This window comes from Amblyomma maculatum, chromosome 2 (genome assembly GCF_055883805.1).
Source record: "Amblyomma maculatum isolate TAMU_Amacu chromosome 2, ASM5588380v1, whole genome shotgun sequence".
In the NCBI taxonomy this organism is placed as follows: Eukaryota; Metazoa; Arthropoda; class Arachnida; order Ixodida; family Ixodidae; genus Amblyomma; species Amblyomma maculatum.
The window spans coordinates 117,132,701-117,144,627 of record NC_139345.1 but is presented as its reverse complement, the minus strand read 5'-3'; the positions used below and the strand labels follow the sequence as shown (position 1 = coordinate 117,144,627).

The following is an 11,927-nucleotide window of genomic DNA, read 5'->3' as shown; positions in this document are numbered from 1 at the left end:
AACAAACGCAAATACCAGAGAAAAGGGGATTCTGCAGCAGCTGCTGTCGCGCAGTGTTCTCAATAATGCGCAGTCTGACCGGTTTCCACGTGGGAGGCTCAACACCGCCGTAGAGAGACCAATCTCTTTTGGTCGCTAAGCGTGAGGCCAATCGGCAGATTAAGAAGACCTAAAAGAGTGGCTGACGAGAGCGGCATCGACAGGAACGAACTGCTGAGGCTGACCTTGAACTTTCGGAACTGCAATATCTGACGCGTCCTTGCTATCAAGGCCTCACTGGCAGCCACTGCCTCATATTAACTATAAAAATATAGAGTCATTGCCTAGAATTGAGAATTCTAGTCTTATGAAAATGGTGCGTATAGAAACCGGTGAAACTTTTAATTCGGAGCATTGTGAGCTAGGAACAAGTTACATGCATGCTTAATTGCACTCTATTGAGAAATTTCAGCGGGAGATTTACTGCTCGTGGCTTCGTTGTGACAACTGTGGCTAACTAGTCTGAAGCGCTCAAGCGACATGGGTGAACATAATTGTAGTGCAAAACAAGGTTGTGAAAGCGGCGATTGTTGAGGTTACCACTTAAAGTCTATATTCAGTAGAGATCGATGTTAATTTTGAATCTATATAGAGAGTTGCACATTATGTCCTTTAGACCAGTGACAGCGCCGGCACATTCAAGACTAGAACTGTTTGCTCTGAAATTCGAAAAATCGTAATTTCATACTTAAAACGTAAAATTATACTGCAAATAACGCTAGTAAGCGAAACGTAACCTGCACTGCAGACACCGATTTTCAGAAAATTACCTCTTCCTTTAGAACACAATCGAAAACATATAGGAGTCACGCTGCCTCCTATGCAGCAAAGGCTGGAGTGTAGCCTCAAAGGTTACTGTCGGAAGTGTCTTTCTAGAGGGAGTGCAAACAATCTGTGATATTACCTGGTGGAAACCAGTCCGGTGTAAAAATGAGCAGGTTAAGAACTCACGGCTAGCGAAGAACATGGACAGCAGCGTAGCTTGCATGAGACACGAGCTGCAGAAGCACATCAGGATGCAGAACAGCACCAGGGGGTCGCTAAACTGGATGAAGGCCCGGCCTTTGGCATTCCTCTTGACACACATGAAGAGCATCATGAGGGTCACGATGATGAGGTGCATGAAGAAGCCGCTGATGTAGTGGCTCACCCAGTAAACCCAGTCGTTCAGGCCTACCACTCTTAGCATCTCCTTCATGCCTGGGTGAATGTCATGTAAGGCAAGCTCAGGAAATTGTGAAAGCGCAGGCCGCTGTCGACCGTTTGAATGCACTCGCTCGATCCCAAAAGGGCATTCGTTATAAGTTTCATTGAGGCGTTTATTGTACTTCCTTGCATGCTAGTTGTGCCGTGATATCAAAATAACCATATGGACTCGTCCACTGTTTTTACGACGCTGGTCTAAAATTGCCGACGATTACGTTACTTCATAATGCGAAATTTCAGCACAGCTCATCAGCTGTTTCAGCTTTTCGATAGATTGAGGCAAAGAATTCGAGCAAGACCACCACCATCATCATCATCATCATCATCATCAGCCTGATTATACCCACTGCAGGGCGAAGGCCTCTCCCATATCTCTCCACTTAACCCGGTTCTGTGCTAGCTGCATCCACTTGACCCCTGCGAACTTCTTAATCTCATCCGCCCACCTAACTTTCTGCCGCCCCCTGCTACGCTTTCCTTCCCTTGGAATCCAGTTTGTTACCCTCAGCGACCATCGGTTATCCTCTCTTCGCACTACATGTCCTGCCCATGTCCATTTCTTCTTCTTAATTTCCACTAGAATGTCGTTAACTTGAGTTATTTCTCTGACCCGCTCTGCACGCTTTCTATCTCTTAATGTTACCCCTACCATTTTTCGTTCCATAGCCCTCTGGGTTGTCCTCAACTTAAGTAGAACTCTCTTGGTTAGCCTCCACGTTTCAGCCCCATAGGTGAGTACAGGCAAGATGCAACTGTTGTATACTTTCCTCTTGAGCGATACCGGTAAGCTGCTAGTCATAATCTGCGAGTGCTTGCCAAATGCGGTCCATCCCAATCTTATTCTTCTTGTTATTTTTTTTTCATGGTCCGGATCTGCGGTTACTACCTGTCCTAAGTAGATATATTCGCCTACTACTTCCAGTATTTCGCTACCTAATGTAAACTCCTGTTCCTTCCCGAGGCTGTTGAACATTACCTTAGTCTTCTGCATATTGATTTTCAAGCCTACCTTTCTACTTTTCCTGTCTAGGTCATCAATCATTATTTGCAGTTCATCTCCCGAGTTGCTTAGCAAGGCAATGTCATCAGCAAATCGCAGATTACTGAGGTATTCTCCATCTACCCTTATCCCTAACTGCTCCCATTCCAAGTCTCTGAATACTTCCTCTAAACAAGCTGTGAATAGTACTGGGGAGATTGTGTCTCCTTGCCTAACACCTTTCTTTATGGGAATTTTGTTACTTTCTTTATGCAGAACTATGGTTGCTGTGCAGCCACTATATATATCTTCCAGCACTTTCACGTACGGCTCGTCTACCCCCTGATTTCGCAATGCCTGCATCACCGCCGAGGTTTCAACTGAGTCAAATGCTTTTTCGTAATCAATGAACGCTATGTATAAGGGCTGGTTATATTCCGAGCATTTTTCTATCACCTGATTGATGGTATGGATATGATCGATAGTAGAGTACCGTTTCCGAAACCCTGCTTGATCCTTTGCTTGATTGCAGTCTAAGGTTGTCCTGATTCTATTAGCGATTACCTTAGTAAATACCTTATACGTAACAGACAGTAAGCTGATTGGTCTGTAATTTTTAAGGTCCTTAGAGTCCCCTTTCTTGTGAATGAGGATAATGTTTGCATTCTTCCATGCTTCCGGTACCGTCGATGACACCAGGCACTGTGTATACAGGGTGGCCAGTTTTTCTAGCACGATATCCCCCCCGTCCTTCAGCAAATCTGAAGTTATCTGATCCTCTCCAGCTGATTTCCCCCTTTTCATAGTTTCTAGTGCTTTCTTGACCTCGTCCTTCGTCACTGGTGGAACGTCTGACTGTTTTTCCCTACCGCCAATCTCATTACGGTCCTGACTACTTTGGCTACTGTAGAGATCTGTATAGAACTCCTCGGCTACTTTGACTATCTTGTCCATATTAGTGATGACGTTGCCCGCCTTGTCCCTTATCGCATACATCTGGTTTTTACATTACAGACAACGTTTCGGCAGGCGGTTAGTAGTGGCCAACAGCAGCGGCTGTGCGTTTCGGTTCGGGCGGTGCACATAATGAGATCCGCCGCCATGGATCCGGCGCTCTGATTGCCGCTGCATTGGGGTGGCATTGGAGGAGCAGCGAAGAGAGCAATGAAGAAAGTAATGAAGTTATCGGGAGGCAGCGCGCTGGCTCATAGGAACGGTGCGCTGCGATAGCAGCGACTGACTGATGCCGCTGACGCCGCTAGAGAGTCAAGTCAACATGGCTCTGCGTTTCGGCTTGGGATGCAGGCACCGTGGTCCGCTGATGCCGAGCCGGTGCTTCGGCAGCCGGAGAAAACCGTCCCCGCCATGCAGAAAGAGAGGGCGGGGGCGGTACACGCAGCGGCGAATGGGGGCGGCAGGAGCGCGCGCAGCAACCGGAGTACACGAAGGAGGTGGACGCAGCGGAAAACGAGGGTGGGAGGAGCGCGTGCTGCGCCGGCTGTGGAGCTGGTTAGAGGGACAACGGTAACGCCGACGCCGACGAAGACGCGAAACGCAGGAACCGGCGCCAAAGAGCTGCGCTCTAAAAGAACGCCGGTTCAGTCGTACGTTTGTTAGCAGCCATTTCGTAAAGCCCCTGAGTGCACATAAGGCATCAAAAGGCTATGATTAATGGAAACGAAATCTAGCTAGCGGCAAAACAAAACAGCGTATGGCGCACTCTAGCGGCAACAGAGTGTCAAAATCATTGAATATTTCCGATAAGCATGTGCGGCCACAACCGTTTACATCGCTTCCGCTTGCAGAGTGAAGAAATGCATTCTGAATAGATAATTACTGCTGGACCCGATGCGGTAATCAACAGTGTGGCATTCGAACACGCAGTGAAAGTTTGAACATCGAAGAAATTTACGAGAACCTATGTGGACAATATGCCATTACCACGGTGTGCTGCGCGGGAGGAGACACACTTTAGCCTAAGCAACGAGCGCAAGTTCGCAGAGGACACAAGCGTGGCTGTATCTGTTTGCTTCCTATTTCTTTTTCACTACAAGAAATCCCACTTTTCCCAACCGAAGGTGTTATAACTTCGTAGGACTGTTCACTTGACTCCCAATTCGTCGAGAAATGTGGATCGCATTGGCCACGCAGGGCTTAATTATAGCGACTGTGACCTACAACCACGGTGGGGAGCTTGACAGTATCAATCAAAGCAGTTGAGCTTACCAATTGTCTTCTCATCACTAAGCCTGGCGACGAACACGGCGAAGGGCACAAGCATTCCTATGCAGAACCGTGTAAGCACCAGCGCATAGTTCTTCGTGTCCTTGTGCTCGATGTATGAGGGGTAAGGAAAACGCTGGAACTGCACGTTGTGCAGCCTGCGCTGCTTCTGCTTGAACTGGAGCGCCTGCCGCTCCAGATGGCGCTGATGGAGCGCATGCATGATAGGCAGCAGAGTGTTCATCTCTGGAAAGCGCTCCTCACTTGACGGCCCCTCCGGTTGCGACAGGATTCGCTGGGGATAGTTCACCTACAAATATTAAGAAGGCAGACAATAGTTATGCGCTTTTGAAAGCGACTATACCCGCATCATGGCGCAGGTTGCGTGCCAATAGAAAAGCGCTTAGTCGCGTTGCAGACAGATACTTTCAATGTTTATTCTGATGAAGGCTAGTCGATTGCACTAGCAGGTGAACACTAGAAAATCCATACCGTGCTGACAATGGAGGTCAAGACAAGCAGGAGCACGATGATGGCCGTATATGTTTTTAAATGTTATCATGATCATCATCATATGCCAGACTTTAACCACTGCAGGGCGAAGGCCTCTCCCATTTTTTTCAAATAGCCCGGTCTTGTTATTGTTGCATTCCGTTGACTCCTGCGAAATTCTTAACCTCATCCACCCATCTATTTTCTACCAACCGAGAAGGACGCGCTTTTCTTATCGGAGAGGCCATCGGTTATCCTCTGTTCACACCACACGTCCTTCCCATATCCACTTATCTTGATTTCAACTAGAATGCCAGTAACTCGAGTTACTGTTTATAATTGCTTGTTTCTGTGTAATTTACTAATGTTGAAATAATAGTCTCGCTATAAGCATTATGCACGCATAACGAACAGAATCATTTGAACTAGCGATTTCTAACGCTGGGAATCGTTCCCACGCACGCGTGAATGTTCAAGATTTATGTCGTGATTATGTTATTCTGACTGCCGAGCATCCCGTGATGACACATTTTCCTAATGTAGAGCATTGTTATGTTGTTGAGCTTTCCAGCATCTTTGCTTGGACATATCTTGGCGTTATTCTGACTTAGCGTGAGGTTGGATTAGGATGATATCACTCTCCCGTTGTATTAACACTGTAAGATAAAATGTACCAAAACTGACATCGATGTGACCTCTGCCTGTGTCCTGCACATAAAGCAGCTAACAGATTTCTATAGAACTAGCGAGGGCATGACCTTTGCTCGGTGCACTTTGTGGAGTAGAATTCTTCTCCAGAAAAAGCGCTTGGCACCTAACTTCTACTTTGGGAAGCGATAATGTCGAAGTGAGTGAAGTATGGCAGTATAATCTGTCACCTTCAACAGAATCGCTAGAACTCGTTTACATAAAGTGCATGCTTATTTTCGGCGGCATTTTTTAATCTGCGAATGTCCATTCGCATGATAGATGTCATTTTCGTTAGGGAAACAGCACCGCCTGCGAATATACGCACGTGCACATCATAAGGTAGAGGACCGCCGAAGAAGCTGATGTGCAGGCTGACAGGTGTGTCAGTGGGAGTCACGTCCCTGAAGAGCAGTCCCACAGTGCGTGACGGCGTGCTGTTCTCCTTGCGCATGGCAGCTACAAGATCCTTCTTCGCCGCAAGGCCCGTGATTCCGGACACGCCCAAGTCCCCCAGGGCCTTACGCGTCAGCCACGATACGTACTTGTTGCCGACGGGCGCGAAAAGCACCTGCAGCCACGACGGCCATGGAAGAATTTCGCTTAGGTTGCTTCCCTCTTTAACAACACAGTTGCGAGTAGTTTTGCGGACAGGGGTTTAGAGATATACGCATCAGAGAATATCACATTTCATGTCTCATGAACTTTCCGTCTACATTTTTACAAGACGAAGAGGCATGATCTTGACAACACCGCTGTTAGACGTCCAATGAATGAGCTCTATCATAGCAGCTATCTGGTTAGGGCGCTTAACTGCAGAACCCAAGGACGCCTGGTTGAATCCCCGTCATGGCTGCCGCTTTGCGATGGAGGAAAAAAGCAAGGCTCCGCCTGCGTTCTGTGCGATTTGACGGCGCAAGAAATAACAACAGGTGGTCGAAAATGTTTAGCCTTCCACTACGGCGTCTATAATAACCTAAGTCGTTTGGGGCCGTTAAACTCCACAAACCAAACTATCCAAGCCAGCCACCAAATCTCGAAATGTCTGCACGCACTCACCTGTGCTAGCACCGAAATGTACAATTCCCACCGTATACACATTCCCTCATGTACGCACCTCTGAGCGTATGGCTGCACTCTGACCTGTTTATGAACGTGCATATAGCAGCATCCAATTCGTGACATGATCGATGACCGCAGATGTGATGACATGCCTCTCAGTTGTCGCAGAGGCAAGAGGGAAGCGCGCACACAGCAACTGTTTCGCTTCTTGTTTCAGTTTTGAGCATTACAAACCGAAGCCGAACAGTGGCGCCACCAGCAATGGATATAACTCAAATTCTCAGTGCCCACCAATCAAACAGGTTTCAGAGAGGAGCGTATGAAACTTCTGCGTCATCAAACAACAGCAACAAACATCAGCGGCAATCTCCAGACCACGTGCCCATGAACTTTGACAAGAAGACCAATGATTATTGTTAGGTTGTAATTTCTGTGCGCGTAGTGTCTATGCACAACCAGTCGACGAGCACTTTAGGCGTCGATAAAAATTTCAGAATGCTACCAGGAAGGCCCCAAGTAGGGAACGAATTTGGGTCGCCAACAGCTCCAGGAGTTCGTCATGACCTTCATAACGTTGCTCGCAGGCGCTTGTACGCGTTATCAACGCTTCAACAATGCAAGTGCATCACAAGGCGACAATGACACGGCACCTGTTTCCTGTCTGCTAAGTAATCGTAGTAGTTAGCCAATTCTGAGCGAGCAAGTTAGGAATAAAATAGAGGCCACGTGATTAACGGATTGCTACTTTCTTCTTATAGGCTTAACCTAAGCACTTTAGTAGTGATATTAGAGGCTGCAGCGTGATAGCAACGTAGTTACTATAGGTCGTGCAAAACATCGATATCTCTGGTTGTTTGTATGGAGAAGTCGTGTTACTTATTTGGTTCTGGGAATGTTCCATTGCGCATCGAAACACTACGACTTGCAGCACCAGGTTGAACGACAACAGCACGACCACGTTATAAATTTGTTAGTAACGCCTCCTAATTTGCTATCCCGACAAGGCCGGCACACTCGCACAACATGTGATTTAGCAGAACATTAGATTTACTGTGTTGTGACATGCTAAGGCCGAAAACATGTTCTTATAGATTTATTCTCACACAGTTGCGGACATTACGGAAAAAATCACATTTTTCAAGGTGCGTGGGGACAGCAGCATTTAACACTCAAACCCGTGCAGTGTTTGTCAGTCGCCTTACTGAAGACCTACTTTCAAACTACAGCGCAATGCAATGTCTGAGCGGCAAATTTTTTGTGTTCTTGTAAAGGCACTGATAGCGTACTGCTAAACATATTCATCTTATATAAAAGCTACCAGAGAAAGAAAATCCGCCAAAATGCAGAGCAAGTTGCTGAAATATACGGTTTACCACCGCATAACCCCTTTCAGGATAGTCAGCAAAGGGATGCATCTCTGTTTATATGCTTGGTATATTCCACATCTAAATTCGAATAACGAAGCGTATTAAGTTTACTGTGAGCAAGTGGTCTATCCTACCAAATAGGGAGCAACATAGAGACTTTACCACATTCCGCGTGATAGGTGTGATCGCAATCCGACATTGCTTTGCGTTAGAAACGCCCAGCGACAGGAATAGGAAATCTCGTGAGCAGGGCAGGGGTATATTTGAGTAGTGTTTCCTCTTTGAGAAACAAACATCTAGACGGAAGATTGAAACTGCAGTCGGACACATATTCAGGAAGTTAATTAGAAAGCAGGAGGCTTGATCACAGCATGGTGTTTCGTTTCGACGAAAGCGAAAAATAACACTCGGATATATGCTGAAGTTGGGATCTTGCATGAAGCTCTGTATAATGGCATGTTTCATTTAGCAAGTAGTCTTTGCTCCAGTGTAAGCAACCAAGAAAAGATGTTCGTTTTCTAGCCGCGTCGACACGCATTATATAAATGACCTATATCAATGTATACCAGAACTCGTCTCTTCACCTTTAAAAATGGCCGAAGACCGAACCTTGTTGCCTGGTATAGCTTAGGCCTACAAGTGCACGCCAGGCAAAATAAATGTTCGCAAAGGGACATTGTCTTTCTAGATCGGAAGAGCGTAGCTTGTGCCAAAATGTGCATGACGCTTCATGACGGGTATCTAAGAAGGCAGCTTTGGTTTCCTTTGGTTTATACAGTTTAACATCCCAGAGCGACTCAAACTACGAGGCACATCGTAGGGAACGCCCCAGAAAATTTGTACGGATATTGAAGAACATCTTTCAGAAGTCCTGCATTTGGTACGTCTTGATCAAACAAGAAAGGACATGAGGCGTCGACACCCACACAGACTGCAACTTAGTCATTTTGTTACGGGTGGACGTAATGAGCGTTCGACGCAAAACGTAAGGACAACCGCAGAGGAAGCAATCGAAGGAAACGATCGAGTCTTGCTGCATCAAGTTAATGGTGACTGCGTAGAAAGAAAAGAGCCAGAGGCTGCAGCCATATTGCATCTTATAGCATGTCAGTTTCTAAGCTCAACATCTAGTATGAAAAACAGAACCGAAGCGTAAAGAGGAAGAGGCCTATCGCATAGGTCTCCACAACAAAACCCACCATAACTGTGATCTGTTCAAAGTTGACTCGCACATATTTTGCAGTGCTGTACTGGTCACATTTAAGGATACAGCGTTCACGACGTCACATAACGCTCACTGAACCAGTGAAACAGCTTCTGCTTCTGCGAAGCTCAGTTACTAGCGCACTACCTCTTTTGATTGGCAAGGTCTACTTCTCAGAGGATCGTTACAAGGGAACAGCTTTCCTTGTACCAGGTTAGTTTTGACACAAATACCTATAGGAAGCTTGAATGAAGCGATGCATGCGGGATAATCCGCCATGATGTTGTCATTGGCAGCAGACGATGCAGCACGGCACTGCCGAACAGACTCGTTATGGTCTCGTAGGGCGCGCAGACGACGCTGGCGCAATCGAACGGGCTGACTGCAGGCTCTTCACGATTCCAAAAATACCTCTGCACGAGGGCGAGAAGGCAAGTGAGTCAACTAGCGACGCCGACGCGAATGGCTCGCACCGGCAACATACGCAAGATCGACGCCAATCCGGGCAAGTATCAAACTACTGGCCAGAAATGAAATCATGAACGCCGGCGATGTCGACGGGCGGCCAGACGCATAGTGCAGCCATTCGTTCGCGCTTGAAGAGGCGTAGCTTGAACAGATCCGCATTGCACTGCTTTGCATTTCTCCATAGCGCGCCCGATGTTTCAGGCACAGTGTCGACGCGTACGCTGACAATTGCAAGCATGTAAGGGCAACGCACGAAAAGACGCATATTTGCTCGGCGGATCGTTGAAAACGCACTTGCTCAATTCAGCCTGGCTACGCTGCCCGCCGTGCTGCCAGCGACATCATCATGGCGGATTACCCAGCATGCATCGCTTCATGCAAGCTCCCTATATGGCAGCACGCTTTGTTGCATGGAACATTAAATAAAGCTCGTGGACACAGATAGGAACAACATTTGAAAAAGAGGCTCGACAGCGCTCCAGAATGCCTGCTGGGAGCCCAACATCCCTGGGCGGTAAACGGAGAGCAATATAGGGCTTACCCGACTGATGAGCACCGCGTCCGGCTGCGTGTTCCAGTAGGCGTCGGGTCGAATTGGCGCAAAATAGGTGTCTCCTTTTCGGATGAACGGTTCGCGCACCACGGCATCCTCCTGAATCCCGAGCAGCAACACCACCATGAGCACGATCTCGAGCAGCGTCGTGTTGTAGTGACGGCACAGGCGCTTCAAGTAGATGTTCTTCCACAGCACCATCATCAGCTGCCGCAATGGCGAACAGCCTCTGTAGGGCCGGGGCTGGATGGTGATCTCCTTAGGCACAGGAGCGGGTCCTGTAATGGTGAACACTGGCATTTTATGACCAAACACCGACATTTTCTAGCGAATAAGAAAAATATGGCCCCTGGACGACGTCTAAATCTGGTTATTCCACAGAAATATAGATAATGTCATATTTCGTATGCAACGTTTCTGACCAACCATGTTAACAACAACAAATGAGATCTAATGCAGGGGAAGACAGCGGAAATTTACTAGCGTTTTTCACTATTTCCTCTATAACCCACAAAAAACATGTGTCAACCTTTCATGGCTAGTATAACAGAGGGAATAGTGGCAGCTCTAACTTGTTTCGGACCGTTAATAGAATATACTGCTGGATAGAATTTAGGGCTGGAACAAGGTGCGCGCGCAAGAAGGGCACTGGAGGATTATTAACATGACTCGTGCAGGTTGGTTATGTTACGTTAGCTAGTGTGGTTGCTTTATATGCTTCGAAGTCATTAGTGTAGAAGCTGCTAAGTGTTTCGCCAACGGGTAGCATCTGTGGGTGGTAGCGAGCTATCAGACTGATGCACAACTGCCGTGCTGGAGGAAACTGGCAAAGCCACAATTGTTCGAGGTTCATCCTTACCTGGTGGCTCCTTTCCCGTCGCATCTGCTTGGGTGGCAAGGGTTGACGGCAAACCGGCACGGCTGGGTGCGGTCATCTTGTAGCTCTGAACAAGGTGGTCGAGAACCTGGAGTCTGAATAGCACGTGAAGCGCGTGAGGGCCCCTGCTTCTTCTTCTTCTTCTGCCTTGATATTTGGCGCATACCCATGAAGGGGGATTGGCCGGGGTTCAGTGTGGACTGCCAAATGTCCTACACAAACTGAATTAGTGTATTAAAGTAATTGACAACTAAACAAAAACATAAGATTTAAGATCACAAAAGTTATTGAAAGAAACAATATGAAGCAAAAATTTGGTATACAATTAGCAAGATAATTTTTCCGTAGCTGTGATAGTTACGTAAGTACTGACAAATTTGAGGCTACGCAAACCCTTTCGCACTCGCGCCGAAGGAGAGCAGAAGCGGCCCCGACAACGCAAATCCCAAGCTTGCAATTGGAGTTTCTAAATGCACCCTCCTCTAATGTGAAAACCTCCTGCTTCGTCCTCATTCCTCTTGCTCGCACGTGACCTCAAGAAAATGCATGAAAGGCTCACGGCCCGCCAGCTGCGTCGTCTGCTTCAGACTCGCCTCTTCTCCATGGATTGACGGCAGCGCCTCTTCTGATCCGCTGGATCTCACGGCTGCTGCACTCCACCCGACCATGAACTTCACTACATCCCCAGACGACGGCTGGGAAACGGTCGGTGCCACTCGCAAGGCCGCAAAACCTGCCAGATCTCGCCTGGACTTAATAACAGTCGGGCT

General features: G+C 47.5%; 1 protein-coding gene across 1 annotated transcript in view; it reads right to left on the bottom strand.

The window, feature by feature from the left end:
• The window catches only part of LOC146199657 (phospholipid-transporting ATPase ABCA3-like), a 73,328-nt gene extending 72,089 nt beyond the window's left edge, over window positions 1-1,239 (bottom strand). The window contains exon 1 of the mRNA XM_084592798.1: window positions 991-1,239. Within this exon, the coding sequence (XP_084448924.1) occupies window positions 991-1,237 (247 nt within the window). The 5' untranslated portion in view covers window positions 1,238-1,239. The remainder of the gene's footprint in view (window positions 1-990) is intronic.
• Window positions 1,240-11,927: the final 10,688 nt, after the last annotated feature.